The sequence below is a fragment of the Sorex fumeus genome, unplaced genomic scaffold (genome assembly GCF_029834395.1).
Source record: "Sorex fumeus unplaced genomic scaffold, SorFum_2.1 ptg000061l, whole genome shotgun sequence".
Lineage (NCBI taxonomy): Eukaryota > Metazoa > Chordata > Mammalia > Eulipotyphla > Soricidae > Sorex > Sorex fumeus.
In genome coordinates this window covers 18,262,185-18,277,602 of record NW_026606118.1, presented here as the reverse complement: position 1 = coordinate 18,277,602, position 15,418 = coordinate 18,262,185, and the positions used below count along the sequence as shown (strand labels likewise).

General features: G+C 41.3%; 1 protein-coding gene across 2 annotated transcripts in view; it reads left to right on the top strand.

The window, feature by feature from the left end:
• GRM1 (glutamate metabotropic receptor 1) overlaps window positions 1–15,418 on the top strand; it is a 493,073-nt gene that overhangs the window by 472,303 nt on the left and 5,352 nt on the right. The window contains exon 8 of one of the 2 annotated variants that reach the window (XM_056126176.1): window positions 11,481–11,565. The exons of the other annotated variant lie outside the window; for it this stretch is intronic. Coding sequence (XP_055982151.1) covers window positions 11,481–11,541 — 61 coding nt within the window. The 3' untranslated portion in view covers window positions 11,542–11,565. The remainder of the gene's footprint in view (window positions 1–11,480; window positions 11,566–15,418) is intronic. 2 annotated transcript variants of the gene reach the window in all.

Sequence of the window (15,418 nt, the reverse complement as noted above, 5' to 3'; positions counted from 1 at the left end):
AAGCTACCGAGAGTATTCGATATGCCAGACACAGTAACAACAAAGTCTCCAATGGAGACGTTACTGGGCCCGCTCGAGCAAATCGATGATCAACGGGAGGGTCTTTACTTTTTACTTTTACTAATTAATCTACATATGAAAACACATGATTTCTTTTTTATTTCTCAATGTTTGGATGAGGGGGTGTGGGTAGTGCAGAATGACAAATTGACACAAATTGTGTTCTTAAAGTTCTTAAAGCTAGCTTGCTATAAGAAAAGGAAAATTGGCATCAATAATTTGTGAAAAAAACGGAGAGATGCAGAAATGTAATATCCTTTGCAACAAGGTAAATGACAATGATCATTTTAAAATTGTGTAGAATATGTGAACAGTTTGGGGTAGGCATTCTGGCGATGCTAAGCAGTGCTCAGTGCTTACTCCTGGTCCTGTGCTCAAGGATCATTTCTCCTACAGCTCTGAGGATCCTGTGGGATGCCAGGGATCAAACCAGGGTTAACAGCATGCAAAGCAAGCACCCTGCCTGCTTTCCTATCCCTCCAGCCCCAAAGCACGGATTTTTTTGAAGAGTGGGAGTGTTCTCCAGTCAGAAACATTTTTTTAAAATTTTTATTAGTGAAATACCATGAGGTACAGTTGTAGATTTACAAATTTTTGTGCTTGGGTTTCGATTATACAATGATCAAATACCCATTCCTCCACCAGTGCCCATTTTTCACCACCATGGATTCCAGGATCTTCCCACACCCAACCCCTCCCCCCCCATCCCATCCTGCCTCTGTGGCAAGGCATTCCCTTTTGTTCTCTCTCTCCTTTTGGGTGTTGTGGTCTGCAAAAGAGGCACTGAGTGGCAATCATGTTCAGTCCATAGTCTACTTTCAACATGCATCTCCCCTCCTGGGAGCATCCTTCAAACACCCTTTATTTGGTGCTCCCTTCTCTATCAATTCAGGAAACATTTTGAAAAGAGAAAGAATCATCTTTTTCAGAGTCATCAGTTGAGCAAATACTGAACTTAAGAAACCTGATAAAACTTTCGCGTAAGTTAGAGTGAAATAGATGGAAACAGCAAAATAGCTCCCAACAAGAACAAGGGCATTAGTTCATCAAAGACAAGGCTAGAGAGTATTCTAAATGAGGATATATGAGTTTAAAATTCCACAGAAAAAAAACCTGAGAAGTGAGCACATGGTTTGTCACTGCTTTTCTTTAGGGTCTTCTTTAAGTTTCTGCAATGACTAGACTTTGAGTATACAGGTCCATGCAGCCAACGAGAGGAGAGAAGACAGAAGAGCTCTTGTGAGTCTACATATAGAAGATCATTGGATACTATTAAAAAATAATATAAAAAAACTGAAGCATGGATGATAGAGGGACTCTTTTGGGAAGACAAAGCTAGTCAGTATCAAAACCACAACATAAGTCTGGATTCTTCCAAGCCCCCCGTCTAGCTTATCACCCCAAACTAGCAAGCATTCCAAGAATGATGTTCTATTTTAGGATGTATTATTTAACATGCTTGCAGGGACTTCCTCTTCTAATTATGCATTATTTAAGCAAATTTTAAACTTATATCAAGTTATTTTATCTATACAAGCATTGAAAAAGAAATAAAGCGGGTGTGAAAAAATGAAAAGCACAAGAAGTTTTAACACATGTTCAACTTCTCCCTCAAAACATTTGCCGTTTGCTGATGTCTGCATTTAGATAGATCAGAAAAATAAAAAGATAAGCCAAACACCTCTTACATGCACAGTCTATTTCCATGGAGTGTTTTTTTTTCTCCTTGGAGGGTTGGGGGAGGGACCACCCAAATGGTATTCAGGGAAATTTGGGGCTACATCCTGTGATACTTAGAGAACCTGGATAGTTCACTGCAATTGCTGCTGAAGATCGTACATACCTGGCTCCAGGCTCATACCCAGCAATGTCTGGGGATGGGAGGAAGGCAATGTGCTCTTAGGGATTGAACCCAGGCCTTGTATATGTCTTAACTCCTGAACTATCTACTGACCCATCATGGAGCTTTAAAAATGTTTCTTTTGGGGGCTGGAGCAATAGCACAGTGGGTAAGGCGTTTGCCTTGCACGCGGCCAACCCAGGTTCAATTCCCAGCATCCCATATGGTCCCCCGAGCACCACCAGGAGTGATTGTGCAAAGCCAGGAGTAACCCCTGGGCATCACCAGGTGTGACCCCCCAAAAAAATGTTTCTTTTATTTGAGAGTGAAGCCTTCCAAATAAAGTGTCCTAGGGACCACTTCAAAATGATGCTTTTTAAATAGGGTCAGAAGTCCAATGCTAACACCCAAGGATGCAGTGCTGGTCAGGCCCTGTGGTACCAGAAATTACCAGGCTACACTAGCAATGCTCTTGGGGCCACACTAAATAATTCCAAGGAGACTCCAGGGTTGCATCTAGCAATGCTCAAGAGGCTCATGTGGTTCTGATGATCAAACCAGGATCAGACATCCACCTTAACCACTGTACTATTTCTCCAGCCCCTCTCCCCTCTCATCAGAGTCTTTCATTCTCTGCCACAGACCTGCCTGTGAAGATAACTAGAAAAATATTGAGTAACTGAAAAAAACCTGAATGGACCCAATTGTAACCGCAAAGTTGCTAGAACATGTCAAGTTTCTCCAGGAAGACATTTTTCTAATTATGGAGTTATGTGTGGCAGGAAGCCACAATCTAAACGAAAAACCTTTGAAAAGCATGACAGAGCCCTAAGGCTGAGAAGGTGAGACTCAGGAGAGGAAAATAGTTGTCAAGACAGGAGTTTTGTGCAAATCCCCCAGCGGATACTATCAAGTTCCTGACTTCATTGATCTGTCCCCTAGTACTTAACAGAGAAAATGGTGACACAGCTCTGATGGGGAGAACACTAGATAAAGTTGTTGGAAAACCTTAGACATAGAAAATGCATTTTCTCCTTCAAGTTAAATTTATGTATTTCAAGCATAGAAAAAAACTTTAAAAGAAATAATTAGAAAATAGAAACTGACCTACAGGTACACAGTGACCACTGCTAGAGGAAGTGACTAAACTGAATAATTATTTGAACTTTGGTAAAGAACCACCCATTTGACTTGTCTTTTTACTTGAAATCTACCTCAAGAAATTCAAGGAGCTAATGAGGGATTATGCTTTAGAAAAGATATCTGGTTGACCAATACAACAGTGATCTATACTTAAAATCTTTGAACATTCACCTGCCAACCTCCAAACCCACTGAGTGTGATAGACAGCCAAACCTCTGTGCTCTCCATTGTGAAGTAAATTGAAATAAAAACCCCGTCCTATAAACTACTTCACCTCATACAACCAACCTTCCATCTGATAAAGACTTCAATAATAATTGTTGATTCATAGGAAACATAGGTAGTAGAAAAACAGAAAAATGACCTCAGAGACTCCAAAATGATTTACTTACTTGTAAAATTTATGTGGTGGAAATACTCTGTGCTTCTTCAACAAACAAATAACAAAAATTAAAAAAAGGAAACATCCATAGATTTACAAAGACAAAAACACAGGCCTCGTTGAAGTTCTCCCTTGAACACCCATCTCTCTCTTCTTTAGTTTCCACTCTGGAGAAGACCATATTCTCTCTTAAGCATGTATTCCTCTCTTTATCTCTTTCAAATTTTCTTTGGTAAATTTTGTTCAATAAAATCTGTCCTGCTTCACTGAAAAAGAAAATTCTTTTTAAAAAGTGCAATGTTCAGCTCTTGTTTGGAAACCGATTTAAACATCAAAAGTAGGGGCTGGAGTAATAATACAGCAGGTAGGGCACTTAACCTTGCATGTGGCTGACCCGGGTTCAATCCCTAGCTTCCTCCATGGTCCCCTGAACCCCACCAGAAGTGGTCCTTGAACACAGAGTCAAGAGTAAATCCTGAGCACTACCAGAGATGGCCCAAAACAAACAAAATAATCAAAAGGTAAAAAATATATAAAATGTTTGAGGATGATAATGGAGTTAGCACAAAGGACTAATATATATGTGAGGAGCAAGTCAGTCTCTGACACCGCAGGGTCCCCAGAAGGCTGGCGAAATGGTTCAGAGTTTAAGAAGCATGCCTCACATATGGCTGGCATTGCTCATACCTACAGGGCTATGTGGTACTACATGCATGGGCTACATACATGCATGGGCTACTGGGTTACATGCGTGGCTGGGTGCAGCCCTGGACAGTCTGGGCACTTCCAGGTGTAATTCTGGAGGTCCCCAAGCACCACCTATGTGGTTTTTGTAATCGTCAAACATCACGTCCTTGTGTTCTTGCATCAAACTGCTGAAACCGTTGGCTGAGATATGTCAGGAAAGGCTCCAGGCCTCCTGATATTACTATAGTGTACCAAAGTAAAAAAAAAATCACATGGCCCTCAGGACCCCAGGCTGTTATGCAAAAAGTGAGTCCAAGCATTAGAGTTATCCCTGGAGACTCCAATGTATCAGTGCCCCTCACAAAATAGAAGGTCTGCAAATCAGACCTGGGACAGATACTTGGTATAGGGGTAAGGCAGTTAACTTGCACACTGTGATTCCAAGTTCTAGTCCCAGTACTTCACAGGGATCCCCTCTAGGAGAGATCCTAAGCACAGAGCCAAGAGTAAGTCCTGAGCACACCAGGTATGCTCCCAAAAGCAAACAGGAAAATCAAGGGGGTGGAGTGATAGTCCAGAGTTTCTTGCCTTGCACATGGCTAACTCAGGTTCGACCCTGTCACCTCATATAATCCCCCAAGCACTGCCAGAAATAAATCCTGGGGGTAGAGCTAGGAATAATCTCTCAGTATGTCCTGGTATGGCCCCAAACAAAACCAAACAAAAAACAGACCTGAAAAACAATACAGATTCTCACGAGAATTTTGGCAATATATTAATCCAAGTGAATGGCATGTACAATCAGCAATACTATAGAATAGATATAGAAACTCTCCCTTATTCTGTGCAATGACATTGCCAAGAATATTGATAGCAGCATTACCTGAAATAGCAAAACATAAGCAATAACCTAAATGGCAACATTGAGTATTTTTTAACATTGTCTGTTATTCAACTTGATGTGACTGAACCAGCTAGAGTTATATCATTAACTTACTAATGCGTTTAAGCAGCAGTTGCACATAGCTTCTCTACCATTGTCAGGTGGGACTTTCTATTTTCGGGACCAGCTAAGCAGTGCTCAGGGGAGACTCTTGGCTCGGTGCTTCGGGGTCTCTCCAGACATTTCTCTGTGGACCAGGTGGTATCCAGGTGCAAACTCAGACCTCTGTCATGCAAGCCATGGTCACAGCTTACTGAGAGATCTCTCTGCTCCCTGTGACCCTCAATTTAGAAAGTGAATCATATTCACCTTCAAAACTTCCAGAATATACAACCTCAGGCACAAGCAGCTAACCTGCCTGAATACCTGCCTTTTCCTTGACCTGCTGTGGCTAATGTTCGCCAGCCAAAAAGGAAAAGAAAAGAAATTCAGAAAGAAAAGAGTTCAGATCTTTTTCTACTAGCACTGTTCTCCCGTTGTTCTTGATTTCTTCATGATTTGCTCGAGCGGGCCCAGTAATTGTGAGACTTCATTGTGAGACTTGTTGTTACTCTCTTGGCATATGTAATATGTCACAGGTAGCTTGCCAGGCTTTGCTGTGCGGGCGAGATACTCTCAGGAGCTTGCCGGGCTCTTCGAAAGGGCCAAGGAATCAAACCCGGGTTGGCCACATGCAAGGCAAATGCACTACCCACTGTGCATGAAAAGTCCTGAGTAAGAAAAGTTACTAAATGGTGTGCATAAATGAACATCAACTCGAGGTACTATGGATTTGTTTGTTCTATGGTTTCTTTTCCTCCCCATTTTTATTGAGGTGCCATGATTTGGAATAGCATTGATGATGGGTTCAAGCACACATCATCTCAACATCACACCCACCAACAGAAAGCATCATTTTCTCCACCAGTGTCTCAAGGATCCCTTCCCACCCTTCATTCAATGTGTAAGCTCAGTTCTGTTGCCTTTGTCTTTCTGTTGCTCACTCCCTATGATTATGTTCTGCATATGATAGATTCCCTAGGTCTGGTCTCTTATCTATGCAATCCTCAGAGAAAGGGCATTAAGAATAATGGCTTCAAGACTGGGACCACATTTTCTACCAGGAAGCATTTTCACACGTACTAGTAGAATAGTCCTTTTTGGTTAAAAACCTAACCTGAAAAAGGTAAATGCAAAGTATCTGGTTCCTGAGATCTTTTCTAGTGATCCTTATTGCTATTTCACAACGGTTCACATGTGTCTGTAGTCTCAGGTTCATGTAAGAAGTATCCGTAGCATAGAAACTGATGGATAAGTGACTTGTGGTGACAGAAACAGCATTTGAAAACAAAATCTTATGGGATTGTGTCCACACAAAACAGAGGCGTTCGCTTATGTAACAAAAAAAATTGGATAAAGGTAATAAATGGGGAAAAGTCATGCAAAATTCATCAACTTGAAACCAAGGCTGTAACAAAGAATAGCAAGAAGAAAGGGGAAGAAGGGGGAAGAGTGAATGTGGGTAGAGTAAAGACAAGAGAAGTAAGAGGAGATGAGAGAATAAAGAAAAGAAATTGTACTAGCAGACGAAACTGACAAAGAATCTTTCAAACTAGAGTTTCTTTTAATCCACAGTTTCTGCCAAAAGATTCAAGCACAGATTTGGGACTTATATATTTGACAAGCCCCCATATGCTATGTTTTTCCTCCAAGCTTTTACTCTGTCTTGCTGAATCTGATTGGTTGAATATTGGTTTTACAGTTGCTAAAAATACACTAACGTCAAGATCTTGTCTCAGTTTATATACCATTGACCAGTGCGGTATCATATTTTCCAAGGACTAGTCTATAACTTCAATAAACTGTTCCTTTTATAAAAGTATGTTCTGGGGATGGAGTGATAGCATAGTGCGTAGGGCATTTGCCTTGCACACAGCCAACCCGGGTTTGATTCCCAGCAATCCATATGGTCCCCTGAGCACCACCAGTAGTAACTCCTGAGTGCAGAGCCAGGAGTAACCCCTGTGCATTGCCGGTTGTGACCCAAAAAGCAAATAAATAAATACATAAAATAAATAAAAATAAATTATATAAGTATTTTTGTATGCATAGGTAATTTGCATTTCATTTTAACACAAAATGAAAGACACACCCTAAAGAAGTGGTATTGGGACTGGAATATTAGGACAGTGGGGAGAGCATTTGCTTTGCTGTCAGCTGACTCAGATTCCTTCCCTGGCATCCCATATGGTTCACCCTTGTACCGCCAAGAGTTAATTTCTGAGTGCAGAGCCAGGAGTAATCCCTGGCTCTGCATTAATTTTTGCCAGGTGCGACCCAAAACTAAAATAAAATTTAAAAAAAAAAGATATCATAGAGGAGATCCTGGTTGTTCTCCCCATAACCATTTCCAGCCAAGAGTGTATTTGGGTGGCTTTCGAATTGCTTAGTTTATAGTATGAAGTCTGGTTGACAGTGTGTATGTGCCAGAAACCCTCAAAAGAACCACTGAACTGACACTAACTGCAGGAGGAATTCCAAGTTGGCCTCAGAGCTTGGTCCCAGTGCCTGAGACCCAGATGTTCTAGCTGTCAAGGTACAACATACTCTGTGCTAAAGTCAGCAGCACAAGTCACCTCGAATGTTTAGACATTTCCATAGTGGCAGTTTTTATCATCCCAGATCCCAGAAGGCAGGGCCAGTTACATCATTCGCATGACCTTGGTTGAAAGCATGGGGCCCCTGGTTGAAAATGCAAAGGAAAAATTATTAGTGCTATCTCAAAGCCTATTCTTTCTTCTGTGATGTTTCTTTGAGCATGTAAAGGCGTTTCATTTGCTGTGTAACTCAATATTCCATTGCAAGAGATAGGGGTAGTACTCAGATGTTTCCATTGCAACAGGCCTTTCATGCTGCCACCAGTGTACACACAGCCCTGAGGCTGCTTGGCTTTCCTCCATCTAGCCACTATATAGCTGCTCCTGAAAACTGAACCAAATGTGTCCCCTTGCAGTCTCCCTCCTACCTCAGCCTGCCCTCCCACCCAGATCCCTCACTGTCTGCCCTTCAAGGATATTAAGGATATTGATTTAACAGAGTAGCAACCTTCAAGGTAACTGCACAGAGTATGTATTTGCCATGATTCCCTTTTTTGGGGGAGGGGGGTATTACCCAGCGATGCAAAGGGGCTCTTCCTGGCTCATGCGCTCAGGAATTACCCTTGGAGGTGCTAAGGGGACCATATGGGATGCTGGGAATCGAACCCGGGTCAGCCACACGAAAGGCAAACGCCCTACCTGCTGTGCTATTGCTCCAGCCCCCCCATGATTTTTACTTTATATATTAGGTCAGTGGCTCTGCATGTTCAAGGAAGAAGCAGTCACTATCACTTGAAGTCTGTAGATGGTCCCCAAGACCCCCATTTTTTCATGTGCTTGTGTCCTGGTCAGGGTGGCTCCTTGCTGCTGAGGGTTGTAGTGATCTTTGGGTAGAAGTGGCTAGTGAAAGGCTGTGATCCTGAATCAATGGAACTAGAGAGAAGGCCAAAAGTCTGTCCTGGAGAGGCCCAGTGAATGTTCCCATTTCCCATTAAATATGACTTACAGAACATGTAGAGAAAATTAGTAATAATATAATGAACATATCCAAAGAGCACTAAATTCTACACCAAAAGGTCTTCATTGTGGGTCCCTACATCTTCAGTGGTCACAGTGCCATAAAATCAGCCTTCCAAGGTCTTGAACCCTCAACCCTACCTAAGGCTATTTAAAGACATTTTCTAAAGGTAAAATTAGAGGATTACAGGGAATCGTGATCACGACAATCCTGTTGTTGGTCGATTGCCTCGAGCAGGCCCCAGTAACGTCTCCTTCGTCCTAGCCCTGAGATTTTTTTTAAAAAGTGCCATATTCAAGGCTCTTTCAGGGTTAGGAGAATGAGACCCATCATTGTTACTGGTATTTGGCATATTGGGTACTCCACGGGGAGTTTGCCAGACTGCAGTGTGGGCAGGTTACATTCTGTAACCTGCCAGTTTGTCCAAAGTAGGAAGGAGATAATAAGATGTTGTGGAGTTTTATAGTCTCTGGGTCTTGGTTGTTGATGGGATTACACGGCGCCAGGGGGCCAGTTGGTGGGTGTGACCCCTGCCTACTGGAACATGGAGGATCTGGGTGGAGGATGCTCAGCCCCAATCCGAGCAGGCTTGGAGATCTCAGTCCCGGGACCCACATGCCTTTATTCCTCTGCTGGTACCTTCATGCGTGTGGAGGGTGGTGTCAGCTTGGTGGTGGCTGGTTCTGGAGGTCTTTGGCTGCCGGAGCCCTGGTCGGGGCGGGGACGGAAACTCAACCTGCTCCCCTCCAAGGGGCCCCGGTGAGGACAGCCAGGCATGGGGGCAGGAGTCTCTGCACTGTTCTCTTCCGGGAGCTGGGTTTTATAGTCTCTGGGTCTTAGCCATTGAAAGGTAAAATTAGAGGATTACAGGGAATATAGTAATTTAAAAAGACAAAGCTAAATACTTTGAGAATATTGTCTGCCTATGTCATGATAAATGCAAAACGGTCATATAAATGATGTAATATTATTTAAAGAGTTAAAGGTTCTTCCTTCTAAATTTTTTAATTCATATATTCAAATATCATTCTTTCATTACTGATAATCTACTTGTTAATGTTTTCATGACTTTTGTGATTTCAGGTGGGCATACTGAATGTCAAGAACATATTATTTTGGCAAGGTCAATGGCAAACATTATCTCTTTGTTTCATTTTCTTAAACAAACATTTCTGAAGTGGTAATGAAGTTACACAAGAATGTCTCAAATTCTCATCTCTGTGTGAGAATTTTTAAATTGTTCTTTATTGTGCGCATTTATGCGGGTTTTTAAATGGTCCACTTGATATAAACACACCTATTGTTTAATTTCATTACTCCCTTATTCTCAACATTGCTATAGAAAATCCTTTTACTGCTTGTTTCATTTAGATTAAATTCTGTTCTTTTTTAAATGTTAACATTCTATTCTGCTTCAGGTTTCAAACTCACATCTTCCCAGTTTGAGCCAGGCCTCAGCCTAAAGGACTTGGAATGGGAAAGGACTAGTCTATTCCTACAAAATCTCCTCTTTCTATTCTGAATTTCTAACCCTTTGCTTTTCTGGTGATAGTTTAAAAAAGTATAGTTAAGGCCCCTGCTATACCTGAAGCTATTACAGGTTTCTTCTGATTAGTAGGTTAATAATCTTCCATTAGTTGGTTATTAGAAAATTTTGGGCTAATTGGTCCAACAATGATTCATTAAGCAGATTTATGAAGCTTTAGAGCCTTCTAGGGGATTTTACTAAAGAATTATCTAACATGGAATCTTTTCTCCAGTTCAACCAATTTCATCCATACTCTAACAGCATCTGCTCATGGTCCACCTTTATTATCGTGAAATATTTTTATTTTTTTCCTGTGGAGTGGCAGTGAATTAAGAAAGTTTTAACTTACCACCATCTGAAGGGCTATCCAGAAAAACACCATCTATTCTCAGTCCAGCAACTGATGAAAAGGTCCCTCCATGGATAAGTCTTGTCATGTCTGTTTAATGCTCTCTCCCCCTTATCACAACATTGTATGTACTATAGAAGGAAGTAACCAACAAGGAAATGAAATTATAGTCTCCCCTTGGGGGTATATTTATTTTTAACATACATGAGGATCCATTGGCATCCCCTCAGCCCCTTTGATTCACCATTAGACACAGTCAATCTTGTGAGAGCCAAGAAATAGCTATGACTTTTATGAGAAGAAATAACCATGCTTTTATGATAACACATAATGAAGGGTAGCTGGCAGTACAAATAAAACTGAAAGCTGAAGACTTAGAATGTAGCCCAAGTGGTAGAGCATATGCCTTGCATATGAGAGGTCTGGCACCAGGTACCTCCCCTGACTCCCTGATACCATCAGACATGGCCCTAGTGACAACTAACACCTTCAGGTACGGTCCCTGCAACAGCAACAGGTGTCAAAGCCATGGACCATGAACGTGAAGTTCATGAGCTTCTGTTAGGAGAATAGTGAATGGGACAATTCAACCTCCATTGGTGAAAGTCCCCCCTGGGAGGTAGAATCCACAATAAATAAAGAGGTTTACCAAGAGCAGAGAGAAAGAGCTGATTTGGGGTGGGTGCACTCACAGTAGACACAGTGAGATATCTTATGGGAGACAAGTAAGAATACACTCCATTGATGTGGATTTTAGAACAGAGCCTGGCAGTAAGAAGTGCTCAGGTGGTGCAAAGAAGATGCTGGACACGGAGACCGAGATCCACCAGACAAAGGCTCAGGGACAGGCCAGACCCCGCACAGGCCCAGGCACCACCTGAGTGGTGTAACCGCCATATCTGTTCACCTGTATAACCACTCACTCACTGAGTATCTTTTTCTTTTCATCTTCAGGAAGAGGCAGCCAGAAATCTCGCCCACCAGCCAATGTCCGTCGGCACATGTGCAGCTTTGAAAACCCCCACACTGCAGTGAATGTGTAAGAGAAGCTGCATGGAAAAATAGAGTGGTTTGCCCCTTGCTTTCTCTCTCCTGGATTTTTCCACTTTCTAACATGGAAACAGATGTGGTGCATGCCATCAAGAATGAGAAACCATTTACGTGCCATGGTTTGCACGACTTAATTTAATTGTCCATCGTTCTTAAAAGGGCACTGTCAAGTTGGTAGTTCGATTGTTTTCTTTGCTTTTTTTATGTTTCGGTGCAAGATGCAACACTTTTTTTTCCGATTCTGGAGATTCACTTTTGTTTGTGACTCCCACTCACAAGCTTGAAAGTGAATTTTCCCCCTTCACAAATTTGTCAGCTTCTCCTTGGCAAACCAACCACTTGCTTTTCTTTTTTTCTTTTTTTCCTTGTTTTTCTTTTGCCTTTTTCGCTGTTGCAGAAATACAAATGTTTGAAATGATCCTGTCTACAATGAAGCAAAAGCCCATAACTCAAGCTTATGGAAGCATTCCATAACGTCAGTTTGAGGGGGTGAATGCCAATATAAACCTCCGTTGGGGGCCCTCCCACACCCTGGAGAACATAAAACAAAAGTTTTGTGAGTCCTGCATAAGGGATTTTACAAAAGGCATAGCCATTTTTCCAGAATTCTCAATGATTTTTATCAGATTTTCCCTATCTGATAAAAACGGTGCATGTTTGATGCAGTTTTTGACTTTTAGATCTTGACAGTGCCTCTTTAAGTTTACAAAAGAACATAGACCATGTTCAATTCATTGTGCATGGAGTCTGTGGTCATTTTCAGCTGTTCCTTTACAGCCCTTCAAAGTCCTGGGAGAGTCAAAGGTACACATTCCTGCAGCAGGAGGGAACCACTGATGAGGTCTCTGTGACTTGAATAGCTCTTCAGATGAAAAGAGCCCAATTTGTTTAAATCTTTGCTACTCAACCAGGCCATGGAGGCTGGTAAATGGGGCCAAAGCATCTCTTCTCTTCACTCAGTGGGGTGCATTGGGAAGTCTGCATTCTGGGATAGTCCCATCAAGGCCCAACTAGAAAGAGGGTGGTCCCAACTATGCCATATTGATTCTCAGAGAGAAAAATATTGTAGCCATATTAATAGGTGGTCATTCAGACACCTTTTCACATTGAGATAAGAGCTATCCTAGTAAGAGTGGATCTACGTCCTGTCACTCTCTGGAGTCAAAAGGTATTGAGTGTTTTTGTACTCTGGGTTGAGTCTAATCAAGGACCCTGCAAGGAGAACCTGGTTATGATTGGTGCTGACTTCCTGTCAAAAGGGACTGATGGAAATAAATAGATGGGTTTGTCCTGTCATGGCCAAAGAGAAGAGAGTCAACTGGAGTTTCATGATTTATGGTGAGTGTCTTAAAGCAAAAACAAGGCCAAAATGTATATCTACTTGGTGAGAAAGAAAGAAAGAAAGAAAGAAAGAAAGAAAGAAAGAAAGACAGACAGACAGACAGACAGACAGACAGAAAGAAAGAAAGAAAGAAAGAAAGAAAGAAAGGGAAAGGAAGGAGAATCAATAAGCTAACAGATTGGTTGTTGAGTTTTCAAAATAGAATTTATTCAAGATTTGTTTCTTGGGAATGTAAGGGATAAGGAAGCTATCAGTAGGTTGAAAGCTGTGCATCACAAACTAAGAGGGAATATTTTTAGCCTTGATTGTTCTTATAAAGAAAAAAATGGTGTTTCCTGCCTGTGACATTCAGTCCTCACAGTTGTGGGCATTCAAGGCAATGGGCTAGCATCAGGAGGAAGGCTGAAACACTGTATCCTGGGCCATTAAACTGTGCCTTGGTCTATACTGAATCCAAAGAATAATCCAAGCGGAGTACAGCACCTTCTCTGAATTATTAAGGAAAATTATAAGAACTTCAGGTGGATATGAAAAGCATCATAGAACCCCTGTTGAAATTATAGATCTGGCAAAGAACTTTAAGAAAAGTGAAAATACTTGAACTGAAGTTCTTTCGAAGGAAACAGAACTAGGTTCATCCACACCTTCTGAAGGAATATAATTACCCCTGGTATAACTTGGCTATAATAATGCTCTTGCACCATTATCATATTTTTAATGAACTTTGTCATAAGAATTTCTTTTATGCAAGCTGGAGATATATTATAGAAGGTAAGACATTTCCCTAGGACATGACCAACCTAGGTTTAATCCCCAGTACCCCATATGTTCACCGGAGCATCACCAGGACTGATCCCTGGGCACAGAGCCAGGAATAGGCCCTGTGCACTGCAGAGTGTAGCTCAAAAAAATAAATAATAATGAAAGTTTAAAAAAGAATTTCTTTCACTAGCCAGTAATCATGATAGATGAAATGAAAGCTTATTTAAATGTACTTGAAAAAAATGAGCAACCATTAGAATTCTTCTCTTTATCAGAAATGTTTATAAAATTTTCTCAGCCATAGGCCATAGGCCTGCGCCAAAATTATGGAACCTTTTATGTTCTGTTAACTTTGGTGAGGTTATTTCATTTGTGATTGACTTGGGGGGGGGAGGGATTTATGTATCAAATAAAGCATGTGCCTTAATTAGCAAACCATATTCAGAGATATATATGACTCATTGATATAGGACAGACTTCACATGTGTGAAGATCTCAGTTTTATCCACCAAAAGTACCAATAATAGCAATGATAATAATAACAATATATGATGAGGCATTGAAGCAAATAATAAAGGCAAAGTTATTTTCTTTCAAATTGACTTTTATCCTGCAGCATATGCTTACCATCTAAAGAGTATGAAAAAACTATGCATTTAGAATCTGAATATTACAAATTCCAGCAAGCCAAGTAGTTCCCTGACTACCTTATCATGAGATTAGAATCAAAGGGGAGGATGAAACTCACAGAGCTATTTATATTTTACCATCAGCAGAATCTACCAAGTTGTCATGTAATCAGAAAGTGTTTATCTTCAGTAATGCATTCAGAGATTCTCTACCTTACAACTAGTGGTGAGTCAAAAGGTGAGAAATTTTAATTATGTTGAGATAAGCTGCCAGAAAATATAAATATATGTATATATGTGCATATATATATAATATGCAGGTTGGATTTTGGGGGAATGTTTACAAGAAGTAAAACTGAAATCACTGGAAGTCCTTTATATTAAAGACTAACTTGGAAAGCTTGGGGAGGATTTACCTACTGGTTCCAGTTTCCTGAAGGCGAGAGCAGGTAGGAGTGAGCTGTTTGGACACTGACACGCCTGCCTTCATCTCCGTGATTGCTTTTGGAGAGTCTCTCTGGGGATTGTAGTACCCTTTCCTGGAAAAATCTCCCATCCTAGATATCCCTGCAAGGCTGCAGTCAAATAGCCTGTAATCCTGTGGGTTGGCTTGTGTTCTTACGGAGGGACTCTATCTTGACATGCTGGGACTCAATGACTTTTTCCTGTTTACATTTTCGCTTTCCGATAGAACACATGCTAACCTCCTCAGGCTCCAGAGAGTGAGTCTCCCCACCTTACATGACAGTCTTGCCATGTCTGTGTGCTCTCTGGATAGCATCCTTCTCTCTGTGGTGAAGCGATTAAGCCTCATGGCAAAGCCTGGAATTGGACAGAAGGGAGACAGGTGTTGTGTAAGCTTCTCCCTCAGGCAGCTTGTGCAGGATGCTTCCCTCCTGATCTCAAACACCCACCCACTGTTATTCCCATTTTAGACCTCTCTGGAGCAGAGAGCAGTATACTCTGCAGATGTAACTAGTACTTATTGAAACAAATAAAACAGACAGGATCACTCTGAATGCCAAAGATATACTAATCTGTTTACACCACCCACTTCTAACTATTCTCTAAAGTGCTGTAAATATTGGGTTTTCTGTTTGGGGGGATTG